Source organism: Scomber scombrus, chromosome 6, assembly GCF_963691925.1.
Source record: "Scomber scombrus chromosome 6, fScoSco1.1, whole genome shotgun sequence".
NCBI lineage: Eukaryota > Metazoa > Chordata > Actinopteri > Scombriformes > Scombridae > Scomber > Scomber scombrus.
The window spans coordinates 12,891,978-12,916,293 of record NC_084975.1 but is presented as its reverse complement, the minus strand read 5'-3'; the positions used below and the strand labels follow the sequence as shown (position 1 = coordinate 12,916,293).

General features: G+C 39.9%; 1 protein-coding gene across 1 annotated transcript; it reads right to left on the bottom strand.

The window, feature by feature from the left end:
* Positions 1-22,916, bottom strand: pamr1b (peptidase domain containing associated with muscle regeneration 1b). The gene is made up of 14 exons (XM_062421442.1): positions 22,674-22,916; positions 14,281-14,457; positions 13,053-13,178; positions 12,358-12,472; positions 10,111-10,328; positions 8,868-8,975; positions 6,262-6,432; positions 5,897-6,088; positions 4,779-5,666; positions 4,522-4,698; positions 3,645-3,711; positions 3,088-3,317; positions 1,267-1,625; positions 1-1,057 (listed from the first exon to the last, which is right to left on the bottom strand). The coding sequence occupies exons 1-14, from the start codon at positions 22,837-22,839 to the stop codon at positions 488-490; spliced, it is 3,564 nt and encodes a 1,187-aa protein (XP_062277426.1). The 5' UTR covers positions 22,840-22,916; the 3' UTR covers positions 1-487.
* Between the last annotated feature and the right edge of the window lie 1,400 nt (positions 22,917-24,316).

The following is a 24,316-nucleotide window of genomic DNA, read 5'->3' as shown; positions in this document are numbered from 1 at the left end:
AAGCTTTACCACACCCACATTTCCTTTATTTAAAAACATCATGATTTTTCTCTGTCTTTCAATACAATATGTACATCTCTTGCGTCATATGAATTGATAGAATAATTCAGTACATTACAACATATATACATAGCAATGAGTACAATACAAACCATTAACAGCCAAAGGCTTTGGAATGGTTTTCTGGTCATTTTCAAGTCTGTAACCTCAGTCTGAGGGACCTGATCGCTGAAGTCTTCTGATGAAAGGTTGATGCCCAATACATGTAATGTGTTAGCACCCCCTTCAGTTCGAGCACTGCGTTGTCCAGTGTTGCTTCTGAATTTAGTAAGAAAATGCCCTTGTGCAGATTCAGAAAAAAGATAAGATTAGAGAGGATGAATAGACTGAAAAGCAGACAAACATAAGGTAGAGGACAGTAAAATATATAAAGCCATTTAAATATTTTAGAGACCGTGGGAACAGGTTGACTCATACAGTAGGATTTTTATTTCATATTGCTCTCTATCCAGTCTTTGAAGTTAGCTACATGTGTATAGACCGTGAACAGGTCTGGATTACATTCCCCTTGGTCATAGCCAAAGCTCACCAGTCCCAGAAGTCTCCACATCCCTTTGCTCTCCTCCTGCACCTGTGTAAAACTGAGAGAAAGCTTCTGGTTGTTCTCAGAGAGGGCAGGGAGGACAAGGATTCCCCCAGTGTCCGAGGGACATATGTTGGAGGTTCCATAGTCAGGCTTCTGGCTAGCACAGAGCATATTTTCTGTGACACTGACTGGCACACCGTTACGAGCATACTGCTGCTCACATGGGACTACATCAGCAAGTTGAACAAGCCCAACTCTTGCCATCTCATCAGCACCTAAACTTGGATCGGGCAGTAGAGACCAGCCTGTCACGAGTCCTTGCTCTGAGGTCACTCCTTCTCCCTGACTGTCTGAGAGACAGAGGGGAAGGACTTTCTCTCCAATCCTTGCTTTGTCCAGTAACTTGATGACAGCCATGTCCGAGTCAAGAATATGGGGATCATAGTTCGGGTGAACTGCAATGGAGGCCACCTTAAAGAGAAAGTAACAAACTTACTGTGAGAATTTTGTTAAAAAAGGATCATCAGAAGAAACATAAAAGAGATGGAGAGAAGCTAATAATTTAAAGATTCAATGTGTTACATAGGAATTGATATTATGGGGAATTAAACTGTAAAAACACATTAAAGTTAAACATTAAACTAAGATAGGAAATATAAAGGAGATCTCCAATAGCTTACGCTCAGGTGTTGAAGACCTTTATTTTCTCTTTGATCATCACGATAATGCTTCCCCACCACCACCTTGATCTTGGCTGCATCCAGAGGATACATCTTCCCCAGGTCTGTCACACAGTGGGCTGCAACCACTACACTTCTTTGGTTCACCAAAGCCCCACTGCAAACCAGCTGCCAGTTAGAGGCCTGATTTAGGTTGCCAGTTCCTGCTCCACTATACTCCTTCAGGGATCCTGCCTGGCTGTCTGCCTTGGTCACCTTGGTTGCAGCTCCATTGGTGGAGCGGCGGTAGATGGCTGCCAGCCAAGGCCAGTGAGCCTCTGTTGGCCTCTTTGGGTCAAAGGTCGGATGCTTCCCACACACTGCCAAAGAGGAGGCGACAGCATGAGAGGACAGAGAGGGAAAGACCATGATCAAGGGGTATGGAGGGGGAAATGGAAGACAGGAAAAAATTAAACTCACATTGAGGCTGTGTCAAAACACAGCGCTGGACCTTCGTTAAATTGTTTTTCCTTTCTGAAGGCTTTTATTTTACACATGTTCAGAAAATTGCGATTTTGAGGATTGTCTGCCAAAATGCAAAGCAGTGCCACAGATGAGGTAACATATGAATCATTTAAAAGCCACACAGACAGGAAATGTGAGCTTCTGACTCATGAAAGGAACCCTTGAGAATTTAATCTTTTAAGCAGAACAGTATGAACTGGATGCATTTGTTTTACCTACCCCTACAAAATGTTCAGTACACTCAAGGGGATTCATTCAAACATACACTTTATTATCAGCTGAGGAATAAGTAACTTTTGCTCCTTTGTTCAATAATACCGTGATCAGCTCCCTAAAATAAAAGAATCTACCTCAGGTTTTTGTTGACATTGTTACCGATGTATGCAGACCTTTTTTTATTAAAGCACCTGAGCCAGTGGGCTTATCTTTAACTCTGCATGGAGAAGGAGAGCTGGAGGGTGTAATGAAGAACATAAAGGACTTTTGTCAAAGTGTCTCTTTCTTTGAGTGATTAGATGTGGAGTTAAAGCCTGCAAGAGCACAACTCCATGTCAAACAGGAAGAGGGGACACCATTTATATTATGGTACAAAACAACCTAGGACATGTATGGATTTTACTATTACCAGTGAATGAAAAGTTTGTAACAATATGATATTAACACAAAGGTTAGGTGGGAATGCATCACTGCAACAAAGCTGTCCCACCTTCTGAATATACTGAAAGATGACAACCAAATTGTCTCAGATTTGCAAGAGAGTTGAAGCCAAATCATCAGTAGCAAAATGGACACATGCTCTGTTACTTTGGGGTCTGGTGAGACTCCCAACTAAACTCAATCTGTTTTTCTAGCTCCCAAACAAGCTTTTTCATCATGTTTGCACAACCATGTGTGCGCCACCATTTTTCATGCAGTGCGCATTCTTTGCACTGCATGAATGGCTGTTATGTATAAGAGAGCCTTTATTTAATCAAAGTACTTTTACATTAGTCGTTTAATTAAAGATGCTGATGTTTTAAACTCTTAATACATATATCACATTTCAGCTTTCAGCTATAGGCTTTTCTACTTAGTAGTTCTCTGACTAGTAATGAAAGCCAGAGAGCTGGCAAGAATTCCTATGAAGCTGACAAAGTATTGCTCAATGTCGGCAATGAGGGACAGTCACCATACTTTTAGAAAGTGCTGCAGCAGTCACCCATAGTGGAGTTATCAAACTCAGTGTCAGTGTGTTGGTTCTGTGTGACAGTGGAGATTATTTTCACGGGTTAAATGTAACGGCGATGTAGATAACTAGTGGTCCTCTGCTGCCCTCACCTGGTGAACAGGAGACATGACGCCCGCTCCATTTCCCAGTCTTCAGACAAGTACGACGCGAACTGCCAGAGTGGTGGTAGAAAGGAGATGCACACTCATACTCTATATGTGTGTAAAGGTGATGGAAGCCCTGGGGCAACTGGGAAAGCTCTTGAGGGCCATTAGTGGGGCTGGCAGACTGGAGCTGTTGTCCCAGCCCAGAGGAATAGAACTTGTGCACAGGTGTCTTCCTGAGGGGAGAATAAGAGTTCAAAGGTATGCAGACAGATACCCCATATATTGAGTAAATGCTTTTGAATGTGATTTTAGAAAGAAAAATGTGTAGCTGTATGAAATTAGAGCTATTGCTTTTAAATTCTCCTGTCTGTACATCTTTTAAAAGGCAGCCTGTACTCTACGAATAAAATTATTATAAAATGACATCACTGCATCACTCTCTCTTTAGTTAAGTCTGGTATGAGCCATAGCAGTATATTCAGTACAGTATACTAATGGATGCCAAGTCTTTTAATGATAATAATCATGTTTGTAATATTAGACAATGCAGGTAAACATACCTGGATAGTGCCTGAGGAGGCAGAACTCTCTGTCTAACCAATTCTGAAACTTTGGGCTCCCGACAGGCTGTAAATACACACACAAGACACATATTACACATAAAATACACAAAATACACAAAGTCCCATTAACATCTGCTGTGAGCCAGCTGCTGTGATTTGTATAGTGCTAATGCAACTGGATCAGTGACTGGGCTGTAAGTGTTAATAGTTCAACATTGTGGGAAGTACACTTACTCACTGTCTTGTCGAGAGTTAGATTGTATGTCATGGCTCTATTCAAAGGCAACAAAATCCACCGACCAGCAACTCTAAAACTACCTACTAAACACATTATATTTTGTTTGTTTAATAGATGTGATAAAGTGTAAAAATGTGTGCTTTAGAGCTTTAGAGATGCAGATTGATTTTCCTCCAACATTCTTGTGTTACCTTTAATGTTGATCAATGCTTTTCTAAAAGGTTAAATAAAAACTTAAAAAACAATAGCATAACCCAGTTTGTCTCAATATAAAATTGTAGGTGCAGACTTGTTTGATTATAGTATTGAAGGAACACATTACTTACAATTAACCTATCACATACATTCATTTTACTAGCACTTAAAGCAACACATCTGATGACAGGTTTTAAGGTGAGACAGCCATGATCCTTTATTAATTGTTTACTCACTTTTTTTATTACACTTTGAGTATGCAGTACTGCATGTGAGAACTTATGAAACCCTTTAGAGAGGATCTCATTTTAAGGTGGAAGGCCAACCTATCCACCAGTACAGCAATCAGAAAAAAATGCTGCATCTGCCTACAGAAATGTAAACAATCCATTAACATATGGTTCAGTAAATAAGCTAATTTTGAAAAACAGATGACAGTACCTCTGACACAGAGGGGTTGTTTGCTGCTCCAGGTACCATCTGGCTGGCAGCTACGTCGGGCATTACCACTGAGAGCATAGGAGTGGTTACAGATGAACTCCACTGTCTCAGTCTCTACCCCTGGCACCAGTTGATGATAGCCGTGGTAGAGGCGAGGTAGAGGTGGGCAGCTTTTCTCTAGAGGAGGGTAACAGACTAAGTATGAGGTGAAGGACAGAGAAAATGTGGGATATGGTTCATTTAAATGAGTCTCTTACCGGTGAAGCTTTGGTTGACTTCTTTCTCTTTTTCTTTTTCTTTCTCCTCCCTCTCCTTTTGCAATTCTTCGTTTGTTTTCTCAGTGGAACCGCTCTCAGTGTTATCCTCTTTAATTGTTGTTTTTTCCTTTGGTTTCCCACTTTCCTTGCCTCCTGCTCTGTACATAGTATACTGTGTAATGTTGACACTAGTGGGAATGATTTTCCTTCCCGGTTCTTGAGAACCTATCGTATTGTTTTCTTTCCTCATGTCATCGACATCATATCTAAATGTATTATTCTGTGTTATTTCCAGTTCAAATATCTCCAGTGTGTTTAATCTCTCAGATATAACCGTCTGCAGTTTGGTGTCATTGGGGCCAACTTTGCCTGGATCTCTTTTTCCATTCACCTGCTCTTCTTTCCTCTCCTTCTCTTCTTGTCCTTTGTCTTTTATCACCACAATTTCTGTGACATCCGTCTTTCCTGTCTCCAAGTTTACGTCTGGGTCGTCTTTTTTTTTCTCAGGGGGCTTTACTACCTCAGGTTCTTTCTTTTCAACTGTGTTCAGACTGTTGTCTGGGCTTTTGCTATCCACTTTATCTTTGCTACTTCCGGTGGATTTTTCTGACCCAGTATTTCTTTCCTCTGGCTTTCTACCCTTCGTATCCTCAGCCACAGTTTTCTCCGGAATGGTCCTATTATATTTATCTTCTCTGTCGACCGCTGTTGTATTTCGCTGTTGTACAGTGTTTATATCTTTCCCTTTAACACTTTCTTTTTCTCCAGTTGTGCTCACTTGAACTTTCTCTTCTGCTTTGCTGATATCTTTGTCACTATATATTTCTGTTTCTTTGCCTTTTTCTGCCTTGTCTTTGTCCTTTTCTGCTTCAGTGAGTGTGTTATTCACTGTGGATACAAAACAAAAAGACTGTTACTAAGTCATCAGTTAGCAGCACATTGCAAATATTTTCGTTTAAAGCTGGTGCGACATGCTGGGTGGCTCTAGGAATTAAAGACTGTTATTGTTGTAAAAACACAAGCACAATGAACTCTATATCCTTTATACGATTTGCTCATGATTGATTGATTCCTCGATTTTAGTTCTAATCCCAATTACTCAACACACTTTGTCTGACCTTTTGTACAAACAGGGGGAATCCCACTCCAGGTGTTGTTAGGCAGGCAGGTTCTCTGGGAGATCCCGCTGAGTTCATAGGGCTGGTAGCACATGTACTGTAGAGCAATAAGTACATCGTTGGGTCCATAAACCAAAAAGTGGTCCCCATGCATTGGCTTGGATGGTAGAACGCAGACCCTTTCCACTGGCACTGGAGACAGGAAAAAGTCTTATAGAAGCTGCAAATGAGCCTTTTTCCACAGTTTTCATCATTTTTGTGGCAGTATGTTAGGCATTCAGAGATAAGCTAATAACGTGCATAGTTTACCCTGAATCTAAATTGTAATTATTTAGCAGGAAAAATAAGTCACATCATCGTCTTACCGCACTGTGGGGCAGGCGCACTCCATGAGCCATCAGACAGGCAGATGGCAGTTCGATACCCCCGCAGCTCAAACCCAGGGTCGCAACGGAAAGTGATGCGTGCCCCAGAGTGATGAAACACACCCTCTGTGGATCCATGGGTGGGCACTGGAGGCCTGCGGCATCCCACCACTGAATGGAAATACAGGCATGCAAAGTTTATTTATGAACACATGTTGTCTTATGTTCCTGTTTCTTAACTGAATGCTGGCTCGTGAAAATGAAGATGTGTAGAGAGTTTAGGAGGCATTCCTCAAAACATTAGTTTATTGCATCTTTCTGCTGTAAAAGACCACACAAATAGAACTTCAGCGAGTGCATTGCCTTCTGGTGTTGGCAAGGTCAGACAGGTAGTCCACAAAAACCAAAGTCTCAGCTCTCAGACTCATTACTCTTAATTTAAGAATGTCCAGAGCTTTAATAGCCTGCTACCTTAAAGGCTTATTAATGAATTATTTCACCCAGTGTGGTAAAGTGTGAACAGTTCACAGCAAGGCTTTAACACAATGGCTTGTAAATGAGGAAGAAATAGATGCAATAAAAGGGTTTTAGTCAAACTGTTCAATTTTCCAGTGTTGTAAAAGTGGATTTTATGAAGTGTGGTAGTAGAAATTGGTAATGTGGTTGTGGAATACTATGTGTACCTCCTTTATATGACAACCTACTGCAAAACAAAACTATCCATACTACTATTCATGGAAATGATTGTCTAAACCCTCTAACATTGCGTGATGTACTGTTTCCTTGTGCAAAAAGTATTATTTTCTTTCCTCAGCAATCTTTAAATGAGCACACAAATGGTGCAGTGCAAGCCTGCACCACCCACAACTGAATCCACAGAAACTCAAACACACATGTTAGTACAAGCGTTATCATACCATTACAGCACTTTCTGTGAGATGATCTCTCAGGAGGTTTGATGTGCAGTTGACTTTCTGTTGGGTCAGATCCATGAAATGCTTGACCGTGTTTTTATTGCTCCAAACCAAGGAACCCTCCCTATAATCTGGGAGTTTTTGCCTTACGGCATTTCCAACCCTCAGTCCCTTAGGGCATGGGGAATGTTGTTGGCTAACCAAAAGTGGAAAACTAAACTGTAGTTGGCCTCCTTTGAATAGTATGTTGGGTTTTTTAAAAGGATGAAGCACCTTGGGGTGCGTTTGGCATTTGTATATTTTGCTAAAATGATCTTCCATGTCAGATTTTGTCCACAGACCTGATGGGAAGAGTCTGGAGTTATGATGGTGGAATGCTAATATAACGACACACACTGTAAGTAAATCATCATTCTTTTCGTTAATGCCTTGGAAACTATGTTAACACTCCAAAACAGATTCAGATTCAATAATATATTAAAGTGTGCCAGAGAGTGAAAAGAAAAGGGAGAGAAATAATTTCCTATCTAGGGTTTCTATGATAGTGTGTCAGATACTCTCATACAGTTTTAACTCAGCCTTACAGCAGATGACAGGTTGATTATTAGAGACAAAGTATGTCTGATGTCAGATTCATGCTTAATGTTCTCCATCTGAGTCCGTGACAGAAATGTAGACGTTATTTCCTCTAACAAAATGTCAGACATTAGCGTTATTCCAGCTCTCTTCCATTAAAATTAACAGCTGAGGAGTCCTCATGGGAGTACAGATGAATGCACACTGTGTGGAATGAAAAGCCTGCCTTTTTTTTTACAGGTGTCTCCACCAATGGAAAAGCTGGCGCACGTTATAGAAGTAGAATTATTTTGCCATTCGTTTTATAGACTCAAACTTAACCCCTGAAAACGACACCGCAAGAAAAAAGCAAGTGGGATTGAGGAACTCTGTTTTTGCAGGTTCTTGAGGGAGGTTTATTAGTTACAAAAGCACAAGTAAGGGTCCAGACCCCCATAAATAAAAGACCTTATAGGGCCAAAATTACGAACCACACCCTGAGGGAACAATAGTCCAAATGATCAAGTGGAGCTGTGCCACTGTGTTGACGAAAAGAATGAAGAGTTTGTATCTTCAGAAACTATATCAAATGCCTAACCCTAAGAAATGCTGTCTATTTTTCTTCTCCTCATTTTTCTGCATATTTTAATCCAATTGTATTTCCTTTCAGGATGCAGACATTTAAATTAGGTGACCAATTGTATTTGCAATACATCTGTTGAAACTTATTTTCTAATTCTTAAAAATCAAATTAACCAAAACCATATATGGGAGTGACACGGACAGGCAAGGCAGCTGGCCTGAACCCAGTCCAAACCACAGTCCTCTCCCTTGTGACAGTGAATCACTGCCTCTCTCTGGGCAACAACAATGGCAAAAAAAAAAGTTTTTTGGGAAGAAGTCGTTTCTCAATAAATTTGTTGTAACTTGGTGTGTCAGATTTCAGATGAAAATTACTCATATAATTCTGGGATTTGCTAAGTGTCAATTCAATAAGCAAATTTATTTCAAATACCTCATCAGATGGAACATTCTAGTCTGCTTTATTCTGATTTGCTTGTTTCTCTGCTTTTCTTTTCAAATCTCAGCATTTTTACAAGCATGGACATACTATGGAAAATATTGTTAGAGACTTACCATTTTCACACCTCTTGCCTGTGTAGCCAGCCAGACAGGCACAGTGGTAAGTGTAAGAACTGTCCAGGATACAAGTCCCATCATGCAAGCAAGGGGAGGAGCTGCAAGCTGTTTGCAAACAAATGAAGCAATAGGGAACAAAAATAAATATTGTATTCATTTAAACGAGCACCATTTAAATGTAATTTCTTCACTTTCCATTTCTAAATGTGTTTCTACACAGACAGCCTTTTTTTTCTTTTACTAGATCTGGCCTTGTAGGTTGCAACTTACGCATGTGTGTGTGTGTGTGTGTGTGTGTGCGTGTGTGTGTGTGTGTGTGTGTGTGTGTGTACTAGGTATTCCTAATGTTGTGGGGACTTAAATCTGTTCACACAGTTATGTTATGGGGACTCGCCTGTCTTATGGGGACAAAAAGCAAGTCCCCTTAAGGTAAATGATTTATTTTAGGGTGAAGACTTGATTTAAAGTTAATATAAGTTTAGGGTTATGTTAAGTTTAGGATAAGGGTTAAGATTAGGCATGTAGTGGTTATGGTTACGGTTAGGATAAGTGTCCAGTAAATGAATGTAAGTCAATGTAATGTCCCCTGAAGTGATGGAAACATGGTGTGTGTGTGTGTGTGTGTGTGTGTGTGTGTGTGTGTGTGTGTGTGTGTGTGTGTGTGTGTGTGTGTGTGTGTGTGTGTGTGTGTGTGTGTGAGCTTTGAACCATGAGCATGAGGACATTTCGGGGGACAATTTGGTTTGGTACTTTCTTGACAGGCTGTTAGCGGGCTCAACACCCTGACTAAGTCATTTTCAGAAACACACCAGTGTCAGTCATGCACTATCAAAAGCCTTTTATTACACTTAGGACTCCAAGTGTGTTTGAGAATTCTTTCTTGTTTGCTGTGTTGTGATCCAGATCTTTAAAGACAAGCTTTGTTAATTAAGACTTTTAAAGTTACTTTTAGTTTACTGTCCATGAAGAGAGGACAGACTCTCTCTCTCTTTTTCTGAGGTGGAGAGACTGTCATACGACGTAAGACTGTTTTTAGGTTTAAGGTTGGAATTACATTTAGGTCAGGGTAAGGGTGGTATGGTCAGGTGAAGAGAGTGCATTTCCTTGCACTTGTACCATTATAACATGTATTATATCTTGTGTTATTCTTCATGTGTTCCTCTCTTACTATTAATAGTAGCAGGATTATATTTCAGTAGTATTCACTTACATGACACTGGTATTGGACTTTTTGACCTACCTGAGTTCTCCTGGAAAGTAGCAAAGAAGCCGTCGAAATTCTTGTAACCATCAGACACAAACAGTATGTGTAGACTGTTGCCTGAGCTCTGAATTGGAGCAGGTCTGTTGTTTCCACAGAATCGACCTATCACACGTGAGTTGATGCTGTCACCATCTCGGACCTCCACGTAGTCATAACGACAAGAATGGTGTGTCTCCAGACTCAGCATCATAAACCTGTTGGTAGGGAGATCACTATTTTAAAAGCAGGTAAACAAACACAAGGCAGTAAGATTCTGTTGTGTTCCTGCTGTTATCATGTTCCCCTGGATTAGGAGAGCACCTGTGTTCCCTGGCAGCCCTACACCAGCTGGCATCATGGTTCTGACACTTTAAAATCTTTAGCCAGCAAACAAGCAATGAACAGTAATGATACTGAGTACTTAAACTGCTGCAGAAGGTGATTTTCCCAACCATTACATGGTTTTCTGCTCTTAATAGTGTGTGAGATGTGCATGTCATATTTAACAGATACCACAGCAGTTAAAACATTTAGATTTATGTTTTATTTTGATGTCATGAGTGAAACAAAGATGAGGAGGATTAGGAATTTAATTGTTCGTGGTTATAAAGATTAAAGGAAAGTCATCTGAGATCATGACTTTGACAAGTATAGGGAAGTTTGACCACATTATAACTTTGTGCACCTACTTTGAACCAATATCATATGAGCTAAAATGATCAGTACTGACATTTGGCAGCAATAATGAAACAGTTAACACATAATGAAATCAAAAACCATTGCCTGTCTTTGGCTTTGTGGCTTTGTGAACATCTTAAGAACCATTTCAGCCCTATATTTATTAGATCATTTGTGCCCATTAAACAGTTAAAGTGCACATATAAATGCCATTATATTGATGTAATAGGCATTACTTCTGATAAACAGCATCACAATCCCAGTCTAAATAAGCATCTCATTATATCTGTTCTGGGGTTGTTTTATGTCTATAAAATATATCCATGAATCCCAAATAGAAACTTTGATTGAGCAATGTTATTTTCCAAAACAAGTAGTAAGACTTAGTGATTACAGCATTTATAGGTGATGTTTTTGCATTTTTAGTTTTAATACATTCAGGTCATCCTGAAGGAGTGGCCTGAGGGGCTATTTAAATTTGAATTTAAGTAACTACGTTAACTGGTCAGAGAAATCTACAAATGCTTTTAATTCATGAGCTCTTTGGTTTCTTTGGAGTCAGAGTGTGACATTGAGACAACTGCCAGCCGGATTATGAAAAACACACAGAGATTTCAGATGTAATCTCCTTGGTTTAACTTTGAAATGAAAGCCTATATCATGCTTATATGCCATGCCTATATCTCAAAAATGGATTCAGATCTGCAATCTCTGCTAAGTTCATATAGCAGTAAAAAAGCCTTGGAATCATTAAATGTATTTTCTGCACACAGCAAACAATTACAGAATGTACCGCATGCTCTGCCTGAATCTAACTGTATGGAGCTTTTTCTGTAAAAACCCTGCACAAGTGCTTGCCTGTAAAATGCTGTGCGTGTGTAATGGAGCAAATGACAGAAATAAAAAGTTATCACAAGACTGAAAAGTAATAACTTTCCTGAAACAAAGGGGGTGCTGTGGTTTCCAAGCTTTGCTGTAACCTTGCCATCCATCCATGACATGCATCTTGCAGAAATATCTGAACCGGGTGGAAATTTACTCAAGCAGGCCAGCTATTAATAACTATTACAGATGGACAATAAAAATCCACCCCAAAAAACAAATGGTTTAATGCCAGATGAAACTGTGGCAATTCTAACTTCTTTACACAAAGATTTGATATATTTTTCAGATTCCAAATGGCACTTATTTAAGTTATTGTCATTTTATTTAAATAAACTGGTTTGCTACCTAACAGACTTGTCAATAGTTTTTTACAGATTTTTTTAAATGTTACGTTCAGCCATGCTAGTGACGTGGCTCTTGGAGGGAAATGTCAGTCTGTTGCTAGACAGGTTTGGTCAAGACTGAAATATCTCAATAACTATTGCGTGGATTGCAATAAGTTTGTCATTCATGGTCATCAGATGATGAATCCTGCTGGCTTTGGTGATCTCTCACTTTTCAATTCTTGTCTCTCCCATAATGGTTTGTTGTTTGTAACTTTGCCGATAACCCAAATTTAGCCTAATAGCACAGGCAGATAAATGAACAATAAACAACTAAGCAGAAGACTTATGATCTTACTTGAGTTCTATCGTAAAGGGATGGTCGACCTGTATGGTCCACTCACACCGAGCGTTGTTGGGATAACTCTCCAGTACCAAGTGGCCCTGTCGTTTACGGATCACTCCCCCACACTCTGAAAAACACAGGAAAGGATTCCATTTATGAAGTTGTGTTAAACCGGAGTGCTATATACATTTCAGAGGCTGTTAAGTGCAGCATAATTATTATTTTGAGACTCCGTATTCAGCTGTTTTGGTTGCCATTCAAACCAAAGTGATTACATATGACATTCCAAAGCCACTGTTAAAGGCCTGGTATGCTCAACAACATAAAGAAGCATAAACACAATACACAGAGGGGCAACAAAAGTATTCAAAAGCCTTTCCTAGTTTCTGCTTTTAATCAAATATATGCTTGCTCTGCCTTGTGGCAAAAATATTTGCATATTTGGAAAGCTAAGGCATCTAAATTTTGCATAATAAATTGTTTTTATGGGATTCCTGTATTTTCACTGTCATTGACTTGTCATTCATCTCCTCATGGAAAACCTCCTGGGCATATGGCAGCCTTCAAAGTTGGCATAGTCTTCCCAGATGAAGATACATATTATACTTAAGAATATAGAGTTCATAATATTTATGTCACTTATATTATTATATTGTTTACAGTAAAGATATGCAGGATATGCTAATTAAGAGAATGATGAGACTTACGCATGCAGTCTCCACCAGCCCAGCCAGGACGACACTCAGCACAGTATTTTCCTTTAATGAAAAAGTCATCCCTGGGACCCCATGTCCCATTGTTGCAGCGTTTGCAGTTTTCAAATATGCTGCAGCCTGAAAGAAGGAGAGCAAGGGATCAGAGAGAGATAAACAAAATCACAGTAAGGCAGGGTTCAAAATGACAGTCAGACTGACAAGACAGAACACAAAAGGGACAAATCATTTTGTGAACACTTTCCCCGAACAGCTTGAGCTCTGTCACCAACCTTTACTGGATCCTTGCTGTGTTTCCTTTAAATCAACTCTGCTAAACTCATTATGCTCATCTTTCATTACAACAGTATGCTCAAACATATTGCTGACCCTTGAAACAGAAATCTGGAAAAACCCCCTTGAAATGGTTTCCTGGGAGGATGGATTTTCACTTAAGAGGCTGCTCTGTCTATGGGTGGTGAAAAGCAAAATCTGACCTGAAGACAGGTATGAATTTTAACAGTAAATGGGCTGGCGATGTACACATGGAAATTAATGGTGGTACACTAGACTTGGAGTACATTTTTTTAGTGTTTACAGTAAACATGAGTGGAGGTATGTATTTAATTCTGAACAGATGTTTTTTCCCCATAAAAGAAAAAAATTAACCATGTTCAAGCTGTAAAGAAAATGTGACATGCTTCCAAAGGTGAATGGCATGTAGGAAGAATGGCATGTGGTGTGCAGACATTCCCAGGCAATTGCATTCTCATGTACTGTCATGCTTTCATTTCTTACGTAGACAATGATGTGGTCATCTTTGATTATATACATACATAGATTTACTCCCATTTCATTCACAAATTAAAGTGTGATCATTCCCGTATGCTGCCAATTCAAGAAAGTTCTGCCAGTAAATCAAGGAAAGCAGCCAATGTGACGTTGCCCTGGAAACAAAATAAATCACAAATACAGAAGCTTTTTTCAGAACATTTTGTCATGCTGCAATGCAATTGAACAGCTGACAGACAGCTACTAGTGTTGCATGAAGTACATGGCAGATATCAGAGAAAGTCTCATTTCAAGAACAGAGATTTAAGGTCTGACAACAGAAATTTACTTTTTAAAATTTTGAGAACTTTCTATTCTGTTTAAGATAACGATGACCACAGCATCTCATCAAATCATATCAATCACTCAACAAATCAACCAAAGCACACATATCTCAGAAGTTCTACTGTACCTGGATGGATGATACAGGGGTCACACTCGTTGATGGCATTGCGACAGCAGGGCACAGCGTAGCCCACTGGAGTTCCCTGGAGGGGGCATTTACAGCGTATCACGTCATACTCGCAACATCCCCTACACATAACGTTCCACTCTGGGCCCGGGCAGTGGTTGTGCAAATACCTGTAATCTAAAGAAGGTAACATCTCAGTGTCAAAGATATTATTTAAACAAACAGAAGGAGACTATTTTAATTGATGTACAAGCATTCCTTGGTGAGTACAGAAATAGGAAGATGAGTCAAACACAGAGAGGTTATGTCAGAAGAAATAGTTGGCTTTGTGGGAAAATATAAACAGACTGGGTTCTGGTCAGCAGAGGGCTGAGCAGCAGCGCTGCAAGGTTTCTGGTGCACTGACTGCCTGTGTGTTTATCTCAGCTGCTGTTTTTCACTGGCTCTCTGGTTATTTCCAATGCCATATGGTTGCAAGCCCCTCTTTGGGGTGACTACAGGTCTCTATGTTATCTCTTCTGTGTGTTTGATACCATAATACGTCAGACACTGTTAACTCTGCAACATGCCACAATGGTTAAGTCACTGTCATTGAAAAAACAATCAAATCATTCACTGAATGTGCATTATGAGCACAAGTGCCAACATCAACCTTCTTCTTTGTAAAATGTTTACCCAATAAATGAAATGTTTGATTGGAAACCAGTGATTCAGGGACCTTTGAGCCTGTGTGGTTGTGATTATGTAACAGAGGATTTACAAGCTGAAGAACACAAGTGGAAATTCTCTTGTGGCAGATGAGAACTAACAGAAGCTGCACTTTAAACTTGGCACAGTGTTTTTTGCAGCATTTAGTACATACTTCTAGGCCTGCAATCATAACTTCTCTGTTCTTGAACCCAGACTTTTTCTTCCCTTGCCTAAAAACACAGACACACTTGTATACTGGTTTTATTTGTGAAGCTGTAGTTGCAGGTGAATTCATCAAAATAGTTTTGAAAGTTAGAGATAATCCAGTAGACACTCTCAGTCAAAAATGCACTGACACAGAAAGAGAAACAACCACTAGCAATCAATCTCTTGGTGGTTGTTTTCAGACGGTCAGCTAGAGAAGAGAAGCACAGATGTCTTGGAATACTGCAAGTCGTCCCTGCTACCCTGCTACATTAATGATATCATAAATTGTATCTCAGTCCAGCAACAATCTTGCCTTGTCCCCAGTTATTTCTCCCCCACTGTAGAAGACACAGTGAGGTAAACCATCCACTGACATTAAACAAACAGATTAAACAAATGAATCAGTCTCATATCTGAAAGTCGTAAACTCTGAATACAGGAACCTCCATATCTGTTGTAAATTAGTAAACAAATACAATGACTTGGTGATAAATCAAGATATTTATTGAACTACCAAGGGACAGAGATGAATAGGGAACAGCTAACAATACACAACTAGAATGAATTAATGAATTAATGGGGGAAATAAAATTAACCAATTATTGCAAACAGAATAAATGAATGAATGGAACAGAGGGTTGTCAAAAATTAGTCCAAAGTGCAATGAGGAGGCAAATAGTTCAAACAAAAGCCTATAAAAAATAATTTAGAATCAACTCTTATGCATCAACTCTCGGACAGAACACATGACAGATTGGTTATTTTTTTACTGTTGCAGTGGTGATGGATGGCTGATTATGACATAAATGTCCCAAAGAGTGGCCAAGCATGGTGAAGTAGGCTTGGTGCCTAGGCTTGGTGCCTACATGATCGCCAACATGACAGCTAGATGAGAACCACTGCAGGTTCAGTGAAGCACTTTGGTCGAGTGCTCCAGCTCAGTACAGGGGCTCTTAAAAGCAAACTTTGGTATTTTACAACCTGGACCCTATTTTTGAGATTTCAAAAGAACACTTCTTATGCGAGACTTTAGTTTGGTTTGGATTTTGGTGGGCATACTTTAACAGGGCACTAATGTCCTGTTGGATTATATTGCAGACTATTCGCGAGATTACACAAATAATAGACATTCAAATGGCAAATGGTGTGTGATGGCTAAACTGACACTTGGCTTGTGGCTTTAGGTATCTTCACTGTCATTTTCTTACTTTAGAGGCTCTTTCTGGGGCTTTCAGCCCTCAGGAAAAAACTTCTCCCGAAACGCAATGAATGGGCTGTAACAGCTGGCAAGGCCGGAAGAAAAAGGAAGAAGTTTTGCAATGCCATTCTGTCAATTTTAATGCAAGTTTCCTAAGGACAGAGTTTGCACTCCATAAAGCTGTTGCATTCATTTGGCTGTTTTATGATTCCTTTCTGTTCCTAGGGTCATTTACAGTTTTCATAACACAGGCTCAGCTTAATTTGTGTATTAACCTCAAAACCATGTTCAGCAAGTCTTTGACATTATGGAATCAGTTTGCTCTTCTTTTGCATCACTGGCACGACATGATAGACGTGCGACGTGATAGATCTTGCGACTACGATTTAATGACAATCAATTGTTTTGGACAATAACATACATGTGCAACATCCATGTGGTCTCACTAAACTGCCAGTAATGAATTTTTGCGGTGGCAACGAATGTAAACTTACAACCACTCCGCTTTGTTTTTGAATCAAAGCTGGCGTTCTTGTATTGTCTTCTTTTGTTTAGTTTGGTCTGCCTCCCTGAGAGAAAAAAAGAGAAGCACATAGTTTCTGATCAGATTGTCATTGTTGTGGATTTCATTTCGTTGTGCGAGAAAAAGTGCGAGAACCACAAACATCTTTGGCATGGGAATGTCTGGCGTGTTTTGAGAGATGTCTGTTGAGACAAGAAGATAACACGATGCAAGGGGTGGGATTAAGGTACCAATATGTATTTTGACAGTGAAGCAGACTTTCTTTTTCAACCACAGCAAGTAAAAAGTTATGTTTGGCTGCAATACTCCTATTCTCCACAATATATTTCTATAAAATCAGTTTCAAGGACACACCAGCAAAACTATTCAATGCTTTCAATCTGGCATATGACCAGAAAAAAATGGAACATGTGATGTATTGAGTCCACTAATTGTTTGATTACAGTAGCCTGACTTTGTTCAGTGCCTGCACACCAGGAGTGCATCTAAACTCTGGTCTGCTTTCCCTTTTGTACATTGAAATACAGTTTGAACCAACTACATTACAAACAACTATGACTGTTATTATGTTTTTAATAATAGCAGTATAATAAACAATACATGAATTGGAGTCTGGTTATTGTCAAAAGGACTTTGGATGGACTGAAGCCATTCTGTTACTGGCCAATTTTACCATCAAACCCACTAACAATAGCTACCCAGCAATTAAGACTGTTAGTCCAGAAAGAAAACAGTGTTTACAAGGTGTGATGCCTGCCACATGGTGTCAGTGAGAGATGCTGACACCATTTCCTCTTCTCATGGGACAACTTTGCCCCTTCCTCGCTGAGGTTTGTAAACTGGCCTGAGAGACTGTGAAACCTGATTTATAGGATATACACGTTAAAGGGTCAAAAGACTTTATGAGCTGATCTGGTAATGTCATTACATAGATCGCTGCTGTGTGTCTAGTCCTTTGATAGAGAAATCACACCCTGTGCTACTGCTGTCAGTACATTCATAGAAGACACTATGAGTGTATGAGTGTAAAATAGAAAAAATACAACTGTATAACTTTTTTTGCTTAACCAGGGCTAGAAAATAATCTTCAGTCTAATTTCCAACAGTTAGTGACATACATGCATTTATGGAATAGGATTAGTTTCCTTTCCTGATTTACCAGCTGTTTTATTAAAACCCCTCCTTGAGATGTTTCCAGTGCACATCACATACAGTTTCAGTTTGTTGACCTCTAGCCTTCTGATAAGATTGTTATGTTTTTCAGCATGACTCTGAGGTCCCCGCCCTAGCCAGTGCTGGACACATGTTGGAATGCATCTTTATTTTTTTGGACTGGTATCCCCCTTTGCTAATAAGTGTTTACTGATTCCGAACACTGGACATCATTTTTACATAACAACGCTCTGGCCTGCACCCTGGTGATCAAAATGTATTCATTACAGCGATAAACTTGCTGCCTTGTAAAAACACATCTGTGGTGCTTCCAGGTCCTCACCTGAGGGCAACTATAGACTGGACAGTTACAATTGTATATGTGATTTTATGACACCTAAGGAGGGTCTGGGCAGGTGTGGTAGTGCAAATGTGCAAAATTAGGCTAACTAAGTGAGAGGGTGTTTGTGCAAGCACAAGTACATACATTAGTTGGCCTTCAGTGTTTGAGCTTTAGGTCTATGAAAAGCAATGTAAATTTTGTATTCTGTGTTTAAGTGAGAAAATATGTGTGACTGTGTGAAGACACCACCACACACCGCACCAACACACAAATGTTGCCCCGTTTATCAATACGTTGTATTCCTCAGCACTGTAATTTAACCCAAGGTAGTAGTTATGCTGTGTGCTGCAGGCTAATGTGTACTTAATCACAAACTGGCGGTGTTGACAGTTGTCAGAGAGGTAATTAGGAGGAGCTTCATCTGATAACAGTTTGCTCCTCTTTGTTTTTCCTCATAGCTTTTCAGCACCCATTCCATTCCAACTGTCTGATATTTATGTGTGGTGTCTTAATAGTTCCCTAGAACAGGCAAAACTTTTATTTGTGTGAGAAGATGCTGGAACCAAGCCCCAGAAACACATTTTAGCAGCAAATCACAAAAGTTTTTTTTGTTTTTTCCCCCTTCATTCCTTTAGCTAAGCATGAGGATTTTTTGTGTGTGGGTTGTTTGGCTTTTCTGGTCTTATGTAAGTGGTATCTGCTTTTTTCCATTCCAGATGTTGAGCTCCTAAATGTTTTCCTCAACATGCATGTCAAGAGGCCACAGAAAAGAAAATAGCAATATCACAGGCATCATGACAGACATTATGTGGCCTGGTTGAGGCCTCCATTTGTCACACAGTGCCCCAACCCAATCAGAAGCTTCAAAGGCCCGGGTTATTAGGTGCTGTGGCACAGCTGCACACCTTTGATGTGGATCCAGAGACTGACATCATTACTACCAAGGGCAGAGACCATGTCCATGGAAATTCAGACACTTGCATCTAAGCTTGCTGCCCTGTTGCCCAACCCTGACCTCTGTCAAGGACAAACACTGTCATATTATTGTTCAATTTCATATAATTTCCTTATTCTTTTCTTCTTTTTTTCTTTACACCCAACTCCCAACAAACCCTGGAAGACCGGTACTGCTGATACACAGCATTCAAAATGTGCTGCAGGTGCAGAATTTGACCTTACAAGTGACTCATAAGCCTGCATCAGCTTTAAAATTGTAACATCATTTTCTGGAAGCAACTCCCTGTGTATGCAGCTAAGAATAAACTCAAAGTCAGCATCTGGATTTTTATTCGCTTTAGTTGAGTTTATTACATTTATTTATATGAGGGACCATGCACAAAATGCATTAATCTCAAACAAAGAAAAAAGTTGCTTTGCACCATTAGCTATTAGCTAATTTCCATCTGTAGTCCCTGTGTGAGCAAAAACAATAAAACACAGAGTAAACACACCCCCACACCCTAACATGGCAAGGACATGGCTTTTGTCCACAATTGCCGAAAGCTGATCGTAAATCTGGTTTGTGTCCCTGAAAGTGACTTAAGCCATACCCACACATTCACTCACTAACTCACAAAATATTTCACAGATATAAACACAAAACAGACATTACAACTACCAAAATATGACATACATTTATCCAGAGTTATAAAAACAAGTCATCAAGTTGTCAAATTAATGCTGACAAGACTGGTTTCTTAACTATTTCTTTAACTTCACAGGAGAAAATATGGAAATGTGCTGTCTGTGCTGCTATCTGTGTCTAGTTTGTCTTTTTCTTGCTCACTGCTCAGCAACAGTATTTTATCAACATGAGTCGTGTCTTGTCTTGTCTTCCAAGCTATATTTAACTCCAGACAAAGCCAGACAGCCACATAATACAATGCAGAGGGTTTGAACATTGAGTCCAGGGAGTGCTTTAGGATGAGTTCAATATGCTTATAAAACAGAGCACAATGTTGTGGCTCTGTCAGCCTTGTTAGACTGACATGGTTTATGTTAGTTCATACTTTTTTTCTTTTTTTTTTTTTTTTTTTAAAGTTCATCTGTTTTAATTGCATATCCAATGACTATACAGTAGCCAGGATATTACTCCTGGAAACTGAACACGATTCACATCCATTAAACTATTAATTAAATCTATTAAATCTTGGAGACAGTTATCTCAAAAAACAAAGCAAATTAAACAACTCAATTCCTTACTGGGTAAGTGAGAAAATATGTCCCTCTGAAATAACTTTTTTAATTTTAATTTGGGTGAGCCAACCCTTTAATGAATTAATTTAGCTGCTTAGCACAATCCTTGCCATAACATTTTTAAGTCATACTTATTCCCCGCCAGAATTAAGAGAGAACTTGTGCCAGGAGTAGATAAAGTAGCATTACATTATATCCTATATCCACAACTGAATACATAGTTTCCTCTTGACGGAATGGTGCTTATTTAATGATGATGTAGGAAAAGTAGTTGTTTTTATAGCAGCTGAGAGTGCACGTGTGTGTATGTGCAAGTGTATAATTCTTTTTGCCTACTGCCCACAGCAGCTGTCTGGTATTTTGAGGTTGGAGTGATTTAGCTATCATGGAACAAGGGAACTCCCACGGGAGCTCTGTGGGCATTGCGTATGTGAATGTAGCCTGATCCCAAGCACTGATCCCCGTGGTCATCCTGTAGATTGCTTTAAATAAACTTCCTTCCGGAAGGGAACCACAAACCCAATAAAGTATTCTACTGTATCACTTTATTATCCACTTTGGTGAAATGGTATGTACACACACACCAACATGTAGGTCATACAAGGAGTCTGAGATGTGCACATTTGTTTTCACCATTTAGCTACTAAACTTGAAATGAACCCCTCTGTCTGATATGTTATTTTTCCAAATGCTCAATCAGAGGCCACATTTTTCTTCTTGTAACCAAACCACTGTGCCAAGATTTCCCTGTCTCCACTCTGATATGTTTTTTGTTGTTTTTTTAAAATCCAGCCTTGGTCTTTGTTTCCTACTGCCTACAACCCAGTATTCCCAACAGCCTCCCTGAGGACATTAGTTAAACACACTATGAGGAGTGACAGGACAGGGGGAAGTGTGTCAGAAGAAAAAGATATCTCAAGATTTAGGTGGGTGGAAAATTGTGAAAAGTAAGCCTTACACAAAAAGCCTTGCTGATGTCTCTTTCAGGTGGGGACTCTAAAACATGCAGAAACAGAAATAACCACAGGCACACACATGTATGCACTCACATAAACAGACATGTCCTCGAAGTCAGGATTTGCATTTAAACACCTCTGCCCTGCTTTAAAAAAAAAAAAAAAAAAAGGTGAAACAAGGTTGCTAAATAGAAAGCATCTATCGTCAGCTGATTTTTCACGATGACAAAACAAGCTTTTCTGAGACTGACTCAGCCGACAACAACACAAAATGGTATATCTGTCAGAGGGACACAACTGTGCTCCTCCCAGCCCTTCGCCACATTCACCAGCATTACAATTTAAAGGTTTTAATTTATAACTGTGTCGGCTGTGTGTGCTTGTAATGAGTAATCAGACAAAGGGCAGAGGTTTGGTTAAGAGTCTTGGAAACGGTGTACACATTACCACAGCCAGCATGATTTAGTCAAACATGACTCATGTCTTCCTGCAGCAGTTCAAGTGGTCATCCCGGATAAACAGGCAGAGCCGATTTCAATCTCAGAGAGGACTCATCCACAACATACTTAGGCATTTAAAGAGAACCTCTCACACAAAAGAATAAGATTGCCAAGTCTGAACAGCCCTATTAGGACTCACACTGCCTCACTTTACTTCAAGGAATGTGTGGCAACATCCAACTGCTTTTTTATTATTATTTTGGAGAAGAAAAACATTCTCATTTTTATTTCACAGACAGAACAACAATGAGTAGAAAGGACCAGAATGATCACAGACTTCTTTTTAACAGCAAAATAAACAAAGTCATACAGAGCAATTCTTCGCTCTACATCTCATACTTGTAAGAACTGTAAAAGACAAAGATTGCAATAACTTGTCAGTGCTGTTTTTCTTTGCTGCCTCTCTAAAAGCTTGTCTTTACATCACTGTCTACTGTGGGTTTTCTTTTAAAAGTCTGATGAATGCTGTTCTGCTGTTAAAGGATAGAAGCAGAAAGGGGATGGAGAGAGTGCTGATGCCGGCTTTTTGAGAACAAAGAACCCTAAACAGGAGGCTGTGCCAAACATAGAGATAGGGAGAGGGAGAAAAAGAGCAGTGAAGGTAAAGTCTTCTTTGCCAGTCTCTTACCGTAGGGCCAGGATGTCCCCTGGGGTAGGGAGATGAAGATGAAGAGGGAGATGAAGAGGAACCAGCCCTCCTTCCCACAGATAAAGGTGCTGGACCAGGGGATTGTATGGGTATGGGTGCCCCCTTGGGTTTGCCCCAGCTGCAGTCCCCGTCCCGCAGACAGCATGCTGCAGTGTGGAACTCTGTTTACTTTCTGAACTCAGCTGACATCACCTTCTCTCAGCCCTTTAGTCTTTCCCTCCCCCTCCCTCCATTTCCCTCTCTTTCTCTCTCTCTCTCTCTTGCTAACTCCTTCTGTTTCTCCCTCTGTCTCTCGCTCTCTCACTTCTCTTTGGCTTCAGGTTACAGTTCTGCCTTGCGAGGAGTTCCACTTGCAGTGGTCTCCCAAAACCTCCTTTCGCTCCGCTCAGAGGACGACGTCACTTAAATTGAATGAATGCAAGTTCCAGTGTTTTATGCTTAACTCATTATGGTATCACACAAAGCTGCACATACACACACATACACTGTGAGGGGAAGATCATAGTACAATCTGAGCCTGCCACAGTGTCAAGACAAATGATGTGATGATGTGAATTTATGTCTGCTTGACCGCTTATGTCTTCATGTCTAAAAAATTTTGAGGTCAGTGTTGCTCAAGTTCACACCTTCCTAAGTCTGAAAACAGCAGCTGTGTGTAGTCTCAGAGCGCAGCATGTGTTGAACAATAGCATTGAGTCAATGATTTGTGTATGATTAACAACAACAGCACAACAAAACACATGAACCTCATATATATCATCAAAATTGCATTTTTAGTCATGCTAGTGGCAGAAAGTAGCCAATATTGGGCAGTCAATTTGTCGATCCATCACTTTGGCTGATCATCACTACTGAATGGATTAGCATTACATTTTGATGTTTCCTTTGACATTTGTAGCTTTTAGTGAAATATCTCAACAACTATTGATATTGGATAGATTGCTATAAAAGTAAATGATTTTAGTTTTATCATCAAAGTTCCATCAAATTTAGATGGATTCACCCTGAGCCTGCTCTGAAATGAGTGGACTTCGACAATAGAAAGGTAGCCAGTGTAAATACAGTTTCTCGAGTATCTTTTTTTTGTTTGGTTGCTATTTTATCTCCTCTGTAGGTTTTATTTCAGCTGGATGTGGCACTGGAATTAATTCATTTGTTGTTCTTTGCCCACTGGGACTCCTGCTGCATGCAAGAGCATAGAGGAAATACAGATCAAACGACTTAGAGCAGGAGAATCAAATATCCCTAGCAGTTTCCTAAAACAACAGGATTTAGATCATAGAATGAGCACATGACAAATGGTCTAGTCTGCGCAGGCTATGTGTGTGTGTGTGTGTGTGTGTGTGTGTGTGTGTGTGTGTGTGTGTGTGTGTGTGTGTGTGTGTGTGTGTGTGTGTGTGTGTGTGTGAGGCACAGAGACAGAAAAACAGAGAAATCAAGAGAATCAATGAAGAAAATACAGGGATAAGGACAGCGGGATATGGACAGAGAGAGCATGAAAAAATGGGAAAATCAAGGAAGAAAGGAGGGAAAAGGAAATATTGTCTGCCTCGCTGAGCTTTCTATGCACCTTTCACCACCTCTCTACTGTTTATCCAGATGCCCAATAGTTTATTATGTGA